General features: G+C 38.4%; 1 protein-coding gene across 1 annotated transcript; it reads right to left on the reverse strand.

Annotated features, from left to right (window-relative positions):
- Positions 1 to 219: 219 nt before the first annotated feature.
- On the reverse strand, positions 220 to 12,325 carry LOC131936996 (uncharacterized; the record flags this gene model as incomplete). The annotated part of the gene is given in 3 exon segments (XM_059294170.1): positions 220 to 291; positions 7,504 to 7,862; positions 11,933 to 12,325. Coding segments are annotated over 2 exon segments (396 nt in total), but the record flags the coding sequence as incomplete, so codon positions are not given.
- Between the last annotated feature and the right edge of the window lie 467 nt (positions 12,326 to 12,792).

Consider the following 12,792-nt stretch of genomic DNA (forward strand, 5'->3'; position numbering starts at 1 on the left):
GACACACCTGGAGTCAGTGGTGGAGGTGGTGGTCACATGACACACCTGGAGTCAGTGGTGGAGGTGGTGGTCACATGACACACCTGGAGTCAGTGGTGGAGGTGGTGGTCACATGACACACCTGGACAGGACCGTCAAAGCCCCTGGGTAACACAAGCAGCGTTCCAGCCCCTGGGTAACACAGGCACCGCCCCATCCATATAGTGAAATGACACCTACCTCAGACGGGGGGATGTAGTGACTGGCTCCGCTGTGTAAAGCTGTCGGTACTTTCAGTTCTCGCCCTCGCTCCTGTGGACGAGAAAAGTTCAATGAATAAAACTAAATAATGGTAGCCACAAATGGTAGCCTCAGAGGGTAGCCTCAGAGGGTAGCCTCAGAGGGTAGCCTCAGAGGGTAGCCTCAGAGGGTAGCCTCAGATGGTAGCCTCAGATGGTAGCCACAAATGGTAGCCACAAATGGTAGCCTCAGAGGGTAGCCTCAGATGGTAGCCTCAGATGGTAGCCACAAATGGTAGCCTCAGAAGGTAGCCTCAGATGGTAGCCTTTGAAGCTTGTTATGGTTTACTGCTGGGGAAAGTTTAGGATGTATTCTGGTTGCTAACATGGAAAAGGACAAAGGGGATCGTATGGGGATGCAGGGGAATTAAGTGTTGACTACGGTATGACGGGAAAGTGCCAGACACAGGGGATCGTATGGGGATGCAGGGGAATTAAGAGTTGACTACTGCATGATGAGAAAGTGCCAGATCGTACGTGAAAACCCAATGTCCGACACAACAAGAGCAGCGACCAAATGTCAAAGGACAAGAGGTAACAAGGAACCCAGGGAAAAATATCAGGCGGCAGATATTCTAAGACCAATAGGAGAGGACAGTCTCTCATCCAAAGGACGATCTAGGGAAAACCAACAATTATACCACACAGGGAAAGGCAAAAGTGACACAAAAATACCAACATTCTTGAAACAGATGGTAGATAACTATACACAACATCTGTTTAGCTGCTGATGCGGCATTAATGTCATGTATATTCTACTATTGTATATCTACATTAACGAGGGGGGGGGGGGGGGACACGATTAACATTCAGCATCCGAGTTTTTAATGAACCGACGAAACGGGTTGAAACGGCCCCTGTATTTCTACACACTATCACCTGTATTTAACAGGTAACAAACAGGTGTGTGGAAAGGGGGGGGGGGGGCTATTACCACCATTAAAATAACATCAGTTTTTAATAATGACATTCATTGAAAGCCTAGTTAGGCATCTCGCGAGCTTTAAAAGATTATGTTTATATCGCAGCACACACGTGACTGTGGGGAGGGGGGAGCGGGAGGGGATAAAATATTAGACTCGCTGTCCAGTGGACAAGGTCGGTTTGGTAAAAAACATTAACCGGCACAGATGCTGAGCTAATTAATGTGGAGAAACGAACCTTACATATTCGATCATAAAAACATGCTGACGTGCGGGGGTTCATTTAAAGCAAAGGTTCTCACCCCAGGGGTCGGGCGGGGGGGGGGGGGAGGCGAGAGGCAACTTTTAGAGTCTTTGGGCCTCTTCCAATAAATCAATATTTGTTTTTATTGGTTTGTTTTTTTTAAACATAACTCCCTTGAAATTTCTATACTTTTTCTGGGGAACAAGTAGGAGTGGGTGATAACCAAATCTTCCATACAATAAAATGAAAACTTGATAGTGAACCTTAAGAGGTTGATATCAACGCCAGAAATGGCACAGAAAGAATTACACCATAGATCTCTCCTGAGCTACTAGATGCGGGGCTTGTAAGGTGGAGACTAACCAACGAATATAAATTTTTGTGGCATGTTTCTTTTTTTGTCGGTGTTTTTTTTTTTTTTTTTTTTTTTTGAGATTTTGAGTAAATATTTTTATAGAACCGACGTTTTCAAACAATAAATGTTTTTTTTTAAAAGATGATTTAGTAGATAGGAACGAACGATAATTTCTAAACGTGCAATAAACCATCCATTAAGAACTGTTAGCCTACATCCCCAGCGCTTAATGATACTTTTTAAAGAATTAATTCCCACCACCCAACCCCACCCCATTCTAGCGATCTGAGAACCGTTTAGCTGTCCTCACTCAACCTACTGAACACGTTTCTAGCAAGATATGTATTGTGTCCACCCCCCCCCCCTACCAACACGTTGAGAACCGTTCAGCTAGCCTCACTCAACCCACTGAACACGTTTCTAGCAAGATATGTATTGTGTCCACCCCCCCTACCAACACGTTGAGAACCGTTTAGCTAGCCTCACTCAACCAACTGAAGACGTTTCTAGCAAGATAGATCTAGTATGTATTGTGTCCACCCCCTACCAACACGTTGAGAACCGTTTAGCTAGCCTCACTCAACCCACTGAACACGTTTCTAGCAAGATATGTATTGTGTCCACCCCCCCCCCCCCCCCTACCAACACGTTGAGAACCGTTTAGCTGTCCTCACTCAACCTACTGAACACGTTTCTAGCAAGATATGTATTGTGTCCACCCCCCCCCCTACCAACACGTTGAGAACCGTTTAGCTAGTGGCCACACTCAACCCACTGAAAACGTTTCTAGCAAGATATGTATTGTGTCCACCCCCCCCCCCCTACCAACACGTTGAGAACCGTTTAGCTGTCCTCACTCAACCTACTGAACACGTTTCTAGCAAGATATGTATTGTGTCCACCCCCCCCCCCCCTACCAACACGTTGAGAACCGTTTAGCTGTCCTCACTCAACCTACTGAAACGTTTCTAGCAAGATATGTATTGTGTCCACCCCCCCCCCCTACCAACACGTTGAGAACCGTAGCTAGCCTCACTCAACCAACTGAAGACGTTTCTAGCAAGATAGATCTAGTATGTATTGTGTCCACCCCCTACCAACACGTTGAGAACCGTTTAGCTGTCCTCACTCAACCTACTGAACACGTTTCTAGCAAGATATGTATTGTGTCCACCCCCCCCCCCTACCAACACGTTGAGAACCGTTTAGCTAGCCTCACTCAACCCACTGAAAACGTTTCTAGCAAGATATGTATTGTGTCCACCCCCCCCCCCTACCAACACGTTGAGAACCGTTTAGCTGTCCTCACTCAACCTACTGAACACGTTTCTAGCAAGATATGTATTGTGTCCACCCCCCCCCCCCTACCAACACGTTGAGAACCGTTTAGCTGTCCTCACTCAACCTACTGAAAACGTTTCTAGCAAGATATGTATTGTGTCCACCCCCCCCCCCCTACCAACACGTTGAGAACCGTAGCTAGCCTCACTCAACCAACTGAAGACGTTTCTAGCAAGATAGATCTAGTATGTATTGTGTCCACCCCCTACCAACACGTTGAGAACCGTTTAGCTGTCCTCACTCAACCTACTGAACACGTTTCTAGCAAGATATGTATTGTGTCCACCCCCCCCCCCCTACCAACACGTTGAGAACCGTTTAGCTAGCCTCACTCAACCCACTGAAAACGTTTCTAGCAAGATATGTATTGTGTCCACCCCCCCCCCCCTACCAACACGTTGAGAACCGTAGCTAGCCTCACTCAACCAACTGAAGACGTTTCTAGCAAGATAGATCTAGTATGTATTGTGTCCACCCCCTACCAACACGTTGAGAACCGTTTAGCTAGCCTCACTCAACCCACTGAACACGTTTCTAGCAAGATATGTATTGTGTCCACCCCTACCAACACGTTGAGAACCGTTTAGCTAGTGGCCACACTCAACCCACTGATAAAGCGACGAACAAGTTGAACGACGGCCGAGCACTCGAGGCCTAATCAAACAAGGAAACGTAATCCCGTAAAGGGGAGCAACTCGAGGTTGAAAATCATGTAACTGGCCTCTAGTTTACAATGCGAACAAGAACACTCAACTCTTTGGATGGCCAATAAAACGTGTTTGTCCTAAATAAACCAATCGGTCAAACTAATGACCGAATTTTTAAGCCAAGTATGGCGACAGGTGATTATCGCTCTGTTGTTGATAGCCTGATGTTATATAACTCTCGATGTATGACGTTAAATAAATATATCACTGCATGTCTGTTATAAAACACTGGATTCTACGATCATATAACACTGGATTACTATTATATAATGTTGAATAAGTCGACTGTTGTGTAATGCTGAATTTACCTGCTATTTAATAACGGATAACAATAGTTTTTTATGTGTATGTAATCAAATAATTATCATTACTTAGCACTTAAATTATAAGCACACACCATATTACACAGACCTTACGTGGGCTAGTCTACATCAATAACAGATATAAGTGGGCTAGTCTACATCAATACCCAACACTGAGATATACGTGGGCTAGTCTACATCAATAACTGAGATATACGTGGGCTAGTCTACATCGATAACACTGAGATATACGTGGGCTAGTCTACATCAATAACTGAGATATACGTGGGCTAGTCTACATCAATAACTGAGATATACGTTGTCTAGTCTACATCAATAACTGAGATATACGTGGGCTAGTCTACATCAATAACTGAGATATACGTGGGCTAGTCTACATCAATAACTAACACTGAGATATACGTGGGCTAGTCTACATCAATAACCAACACTGAGATATACATGGGCTAGTCTACATCAATAACTGAGATATACGTGGGCTAGTCGACATCAATAACCAACACCTTTACGTGGGCTAGTCTACATCAATAACTGAGATATACATGGGCTAGTCTACATCAATAACTGAGATATACGTGGGCTAGTCTACATCAATAACTGAGATATACGTGGGCTAGTCTACATCGATAACACTGAGATATACGTGGGCTAGTCTACATCGATAACACTGAGATATACATGGGCTAGTCTACATCAATAACTGAGATATACGTGGGCTAGTCTACATCGATAACACTGAGATATACGTGGGCTAGTTTACATCAATAACCAACACTGAGATATACGTGGGCTAGTCTACATCGATAACACTGAGATATACGTGGGCTAGTCTACATCAATAACTGAGATATACGTGGGCTAGTCTACATCGATAACACTGAGATATACGTGGGCTAGTCTACATCAATAACGAACACTGAGATATACGTGGGCTAGTCTACATCGATAACACTGAGATATACATGGGCTAGTCTACATCAATAACTGAGATATACGTGGGCTAGTCTACATCAATAACTGAGATATACGTGGGCTAGTCTACATCAATAACTGAGATATACGTGGGCTAGTCGACATCAATAACAAACACTGAGATAGATGTGGGCTAGTCTACATCAATAACTAAGACTGAGATATGCGCGGGCTAGTCTACATCAATAACTGAGATATACGTGGGCTAGTCTACATCAATAACTAAGACTGAGATATGCGCGGGCTAGTCTACATCAATAACCAACACCTTTACGTGGGCTAGTCTACATCAATAACTAACACTAGCTGACGCAAGAAAACGGCAGACGACAGAACAGACATGTCTTTATGTAACACGTTGTTTCCCGGTAAACCTTGGCTTACATTTGGAAAAATTTAATTAATTTATCTTTTAGGCAAGTATGTATGGTAATATACATTTTTAAATGACATCAGAATACTAACTAAGCCCCGATATGAACTGACGTCATTCTATGCTTCTTTTGTTTATATCAAAGATTTGTTTTTTAATTGATACTATTTTTAGACGTGTGCAACAGACGGCATTTTTTTTCTCAAAAGGTTAACATGACTTTAAGAGGTCAGATAAGGGGCGACCACCCCCAACTCACGTCCTCAGATAACTCATAAAGTTTCATGGAAGACCAAGACAACACATACACAAACTCAACACACACATAAATTATAAATTGACACTTGTATGGTATTTTTCCGGTCTTTGAGAACTTTTACTTCCAATTACCACAACAAAAAAGACATGCCACTGTTCTGAATAGTAAAAGAACATTACCAAAGACTTTCAATCTTCTTGTGGTTATTTATTTAGATGTATGGAATAGATATGGAAAGGACTTGGCCCATATAACCCAAAATGTGACGAAATAATACACACAACCCAGCCAGATCTAGGCTAAACTTGTACTTGAAAGATGACCAAATCAAGCTTAACTTTGAACATAAGCCTCTATTGTAGCTTAGCTAGCCTGATAACCTACATATTGGCCAGAGCAACTTCATAACTTGAAATACAGGGATATCTTATCTTCAAATACCCTGTCAATCCTTTCGTTAAATTAATCAAACTGCATGTCCTGATTGTTAGACAGTATCAATGACTCACATATAATTCCAATTACTTCCAAACTACCACAAATTTGACATATCAATGATGTTCAGACCACCACAAAGTTAACTAGATTGCCACTGATTCATTTCTAAAAAATTACTTTCAAACTAACAATTTTTTTTTTAACAGACAGTATTTCAAAGTAGCCTACAAAACCCCATGTGATGATGCTGAAAAAAATGTTAGATAAAATAAATCTCATTAGTCATGGAAATCTGGCCACTTCTGACAGCACACAATTGGAGCTAGTATTTATCAGCTGGCTCTAATCTATATGCCCTGTGTACATGAATCATCCAGACCATTAAAATACAGATTTACCTTAGGTTTCATTAATTGGCACATAGCTTTTCAGCAATTAAAAAAAAAACAGTTATAGATATTTACAATGTCTGTCTAAGAGAAATTTTATTTTTCTCTGAAGAACAACAAACAATGTTTCTGTGCATTTCTCAAAACTTACACCTTCAAGAGATAGAAACAGGATAAAAACAAAACAAAACCATTAATCACATCTTTAGCACTAGATAATCATTAACAAGTAATGAATGACCATGCTAATTGAACCAGCTGTGTGTGTTAGAGCAAGGTCCAAACACAGGCTACATGTAAAACATGGATCAGAGAGTACAGGCTACATGTAAAACATGGATCAGAGAGTACAGGCTACATGTAAAACATGGAACAGAGAGTACAGGCTACATGTAAAACATGGATCAGAGAGTACATGCTACATGTAAAACATGGATCAGAGAGTAGGCCTACAGGCTACATGTAAAACATGGATCAGAGAGTACAGGCTACATGTAAAACATGGATCAGAGAGTAGGCCTACAGGCTACATGTAAAACATGGATCAGAGAGTACACACTACATGTAAAACATGAAATAAACTACTCTTTTGAAAAAATGTAACTTGTCTAAGAGCCATGGTAATGTAAAAGCTTGTTTAAAAGATGAAAAAAATAAAGGAAATGTATTTGAGACTGATCTAGGATATCTTAAAGTCTTAAGTTCACTCATCTAGTTAGTCCTATAAATTTGAATATCTTGCAAGTATTTTGCCTTCAATAAAGACAACAGTTTTTTTTTTCTTTCAATGATTAAAAACCATTCAACAATATTATAACTAAATATATAACTAAAACCTATTGTTCCCTTGAAATGATGAAATTTTTAAAGGTAAGAAAGATGGAATTGTAAAGGAACCAACCTTTATTTCTGCAAGCAAAAAGCTGACTCTCTCGCGTACATCCTCAAAAGGGCAAACAGTGGAGAGTCTTAGGAACCCTGGCAGCATAGACTGCAGGTAAGATTCTCTGTCTATGCCATTGAGAACCCCAGGCATCCCAGTGGACACAGGGCTGCCATAGCCATCCAGGTACTGGTCAACCAGTAAAAATATGTTGTCCAGCGCTTGCCTTCTGGAGTTTGCGTCTCTGCTCGAGAGAGGAGCAAGAAATTGCATCGAGTCCACCACATTTTGAACCGCTGCGGAACAAGTAAGGCGAGGTTTGGGTCTCTCATCTTCAGCCATGTCACGGCACTGTGTTGTGGTCCTTGAATAAATTCCTGTAAACAAACAATGTATTCTTTAAATAGAACTGTTTAACTGAGTCAGCAGATAACACTATCAGAAGGCCAGGAAAATATACCAATTATGTGTACATATATTATGATGTTTTATAATAACCACTGCCTATAGTAAAACTATTTTACAGTAACTTCTGTTGTATTGCATTACAAACAGGTGGATCTAGTTTCATTTGACACTACAATATGTGGGTTTAAAATTGTTTAAGTTTTTTGGGGTTTTTTTGTAGCCTATGTCAGCACGAAAACTGATCTGTGGTTATGTGAAGCTATTGCAGGCTGTTTGCTAATCCTAATTCAAGCCTTGAGCCAAACACCAATACCAACAGGAGGAGACAGAAATTTGATTTAATTAAGTTTAGCATTGCCACATGATAATAGTATTTTCATGTGGATTCCTTCTCTCCACAAGCTGTGTCAGGCTCCCTTCAGTGCTTGTCTGGTGATGTCATGACCATGTAGAGTAAGCTTGATTATGCCAGATTTCCACAAGAAGTTGGCAGGTCTTCTGTTAATGGTTGATGGTTACCAGCAGATCTAAAGAACCCTTCACAGACAGCTGTTAATGTAGACACAAGCTATTCATCTGGTCACTAAAGTTTAAAGTGAAATCTTTCAGGTGGCTATTCTTACGGCGGCCGTGGTCAAAGTTAAAAGTGTAATCTTTCTGATGGTGGCCTTGGAAGTGATATCTTTGAAGCTGATATCTCCATAATCAGGATCCAGACAGCTATAAGTCCTAGCTTGGACATCAGTACCTATTCTGTCCTACTGGAATCTCATGCTGCCAATAGATGAAGGCACATATTTTATGTAGAGTCTTCCTTAACATGTAGCTGGTTTGTACTGGCTAAGTACATTTCCTAAATCTCCTGTCCATTTATCATTCATTTTGAGCACATTCATCATAGACCATTCTACTTCCACCGCTTGTCTTCAACATGACTACTAATAATTCATAGTTGATACAGAAAATTATTATTACCACCCACCAATGCTGATTTTTAATTATGAAAATATATTGATATAAACTGCAGGAAATGAAATATTTCTTCATGTTAAAACAAATTTTAAGTTAACGATGCATTTGATAAATAGGCTCACCAAAATTACTTTTATTAGAATAGGCCTACATCATTTTATATACATTATTTACATTTACTAAACATGCATTTAAAAAAAATTAATTTAATTAAAATATTAATGCAAAAATATAATAAAATTTAATACGGATACTTTTTTTTTAACTATGTATTTTTTACAAAATCAAATAAATAAAATGTAGGCCAATTTGTTGTTTTTATTTTTGGAAAATTAGTTGTTTTATATTTTATACATTTATTTCATTTGGTCAGTAAAATAAACAATGTTTGTCTTGGTGAGTAAATCTATATTTCATGGTAATTGTGCCCTGTACGGTACACTCATATATCTATAAGTATTATAAAAACAAAGCTAAGATAAATATTTTTTATAAGCCATTTACTGATTATTGCCCTATATAGTATGCATAACGGGACAGAGTGGTTGAATGGTAGAGCATATGTCTGCTAACCCAAAAATTCGAGTTTGGGTCCCTAGCTAGTCATAGCACATCCCTGAATCCATCAACGCAAATGGTTACCTGACTTACGTTAGGGAAATTAAAGGCGGCTGAGCATATTGTTGACCACAATATCCCTTTTTTATGCAGCGATCTCAGGACCGCCAGATCCGAAAAAGAACTATAGTGTTGGAAGGGATCGAGCTTTATCTGCCTGAGGGTTTGAACTCCAGACTTTTTTTGAATTTATCAACCATGAGACCACGCCTCCATCACAATTAAGGATACGTGTCAACTGGTTATGCGCCATTTAGGCCTTTGTATCAGATTTCAGCCTGCTTTTCTTTTTGGATTTGCTTCCATAGCCTTTGTCCAACCAAGAACAAACTACAAGGCAGCAGTTGTTTGATTTTGGAGTTGTTTCTCCTAGATGAGTGGCTGTCCTCAGCTAACGAGCCTCATCTGCCCGAGGTTTCGAACTCGAGACTTTTCGGTTTAGCAACCATGAGCTTTACCGACTCGACCACGCCGACCCCTAATATACAATTAAAATCTATTGTTCCCTTGAAATTACTTATTAGATTAAAAGATTAGACCTAGAGTCTACATCTAAAAGTCTATTTTGTTAACAACTGGTAAACTCAATTAAAATAAAAATGTTCGGCCTATTTAATAATATTTAAGCCTCAATAAATGTATAGGCCATATTTTATTTAGGCCCACAATTTACTAGGTATATAATTTACTGTTAATTTAGTATTTACTATTTTAGATTCTAATAAATAAAGTAATGTTATTTTAGGGATTTTGGTAAAAAAGCACTAATCATCATATAAAAATAAAAATTACATATTCTTGTAGAGCTCAACAAAATGAAAACAAAACAAAAAAGATTTTTTGTCTAGCTCAAATAGTTTTTTTTTTGCGAATTTTTTTGTGAGGGGTGGAATCCCCTTACTTTTGCATTGGCCAATTGTGACAAGTCATGGTATACCTGAATAAATTGAGCATAGTTATTTTAATTGCATTTGTATTTTGTTCATATTTGCAGAGTTTAGCTAGAATGATATATAGAACTTGTAAATTTTGTTGAAATGAATAAAAATAATACAGAACTTATATTTTTGTGTTGGCTTCCTCCCATAACCCCAAAAAACTGTGTGCTGCGCAAATATGAAAATGTTTCTAAAGCCATATTTTATATAAATACAGCAAATGAAAGAACTACAAAGTTTGAAATCTAAAGTAAATGACTTGAACACTGTTATGTGCATATAATTGCCTCATTATTTTGGGCAGGTGAAGTAGAGTCCATCTTTAAGCCATTATGTTATAAAACTGCTGCGCAAATATGAAAATGTTTCTAAAGCAATATTTTATATAAATACAGTGAATGAAAGAACTCCATAGTCAGAAATCTAAAGTAAATGACTTGAACACTGTAATGTGTCTATAACTGCCTTGTTATTTTGGGCAGGTGAAGTAGAGTCCATATAAAAGCCATTTTGTAATAAGTGAAATGAAGTTATCAGATCAATGTTTTTATGTGTGAATTGTGTATGGATTCTGATTTTCAGCATATAACTATATCTAAGGGTAAGTAGAACTTGAATACTTAAAATTACAGTTAGCACAATGCTAGTGTATAGCAACAGACAGGTAACCTAGATCTAGGTCTGACTCTTGTCAGTCTAGTCTGACAAAATTGGATTTTTAGGAAAAACATATTCTGCAAAACTAGAACTAGAGCTGAAAAAATTAAAGATGGGTATGTAAATATATTTTGAAATAAAAAATTAGATTTGTTTGCACATGCCATAAGAATGCTGTTATTAGTTGATCAAACTTAAAGCAGGAAGATCGGGATGAAAAAATATAACAATGGTGGCAGCGTGACCTACATACAGTGACTACGTTCGGAGGGGTATAACTAATGTCGGAGTCAAAATATCCAAAAACAAATTTCATTTCCAATTACTTAAGATATGTCTGATCAGTAATCTACTCTCATCTAGAGGAATCTTTTAAAAAATCGAGATTCCAACGTATTTGAAACTAACCTTGATACAGAGGGAAGACCAAAGCAGAGACAGCATGCAATCAGGTCGCAAAGCCATTAAAACTAAGGGACAACCACTCTACTTTTTAATTAACCTTAGGAAATGACCTTTTAAACTTAATTAATTACCATAAATTAAAAACTTATTAGTATGCAAAACCAAATCTCGTGTGTCCGGTATCAGAAAGTAATGGGCGATTTCGGGTCATGTTTTTACCGCGAACTCGGCGGATGCCGACAACCCTAGTTATTTTGATTACAATAATATCAGTACAAGATCTAGATGATTCTAATCATTCTATGCCTAACAACTGAGTAGATCTAGAATTTCTATCAGAATCACACTCATGATTTTAAGAAGTTTTAATATTATTTTTAAAAATCAATATTTAGAATCTCAATCTCTAGTGCTCTGGGCTAATTTAAAACTAAGTTTTATCAACTAACCTTCTTTTATTAGAAGCTCCTAGAACCTAGTTCAGCAACTTTAACTTGAGCTACCAGGCTCCAGATGATGCAGCGGTTTTTCTCTAACACAAGCAGAATATACTTCGGTGTGTAAAAATGTGTAGTGAAGTGTGTAGATGAATAGCAGTACACACCTCACGAGTGACTGCCGACACTTGTTTCAACTTGACAAAAATAGATTATTTGTATAAAATAGATAATTTATGTTACCTGAAACTATAAATTACATGAACGTTTATACTACAATCGCAACTATAAAAGTCAACATAAATGTATCTAATAACAAGATCTGTTATCATAGTACGAATCGTCAAGCACACTAGCACAGTTAGATGTGCAGTACACGTATCACAATGCCGGCTTTCGGCAACAATCAGCTGATAGCATGCAGGTCATGCGAATATTTTTAGAAATGAGCTTCGAATGGTTAGATTTCTTCTCGCTTTTCGCATCCTATGTTTTTTTCTTTCACATATTCAAAAAATCATCATTTAGTTTTATTTTTTGTAGCCCAATTATGTTTTTATTTCAGAGTCCAAACACGTTTTACTTCGAAAAAAATATTTTACAGCGTTTTAACAGAATCATTACTCAATTAATTATTGTTTCTTGTGTATGTTACCTGTACTGTAGAGTGTAGACCAACCTAATATTCAAATGTGAATGACAGACCTGCATTAATAAGTTAATATATTACGCACAAAAAGAAATGGCAAAATTGTAATGGTAAGTTTATAGTTCCTGAAGATCTTGTTTATATTTTCCAGTGAGTTGCAGGAACTGTTAGTTTGTTAGTGTTAGTAGTAGTTTGTAAGGTAGTTTATAGACCTATCTATATC

This window comes from Physella acuta, unplaced genomic scaffold (assembly GCF_028476545.2).
Source record: "Physella acuta isolate Inbredline_101_S28 unplaced genomic scaffold, ASM2847654v3 ptg000197l, whole genome shotgun sequence".
Classification (NCBI taxonomy): Eukaryota; Metazoa; Mollusca; class Gastropoda; family Physidae; genus Physella; species Physella acuta.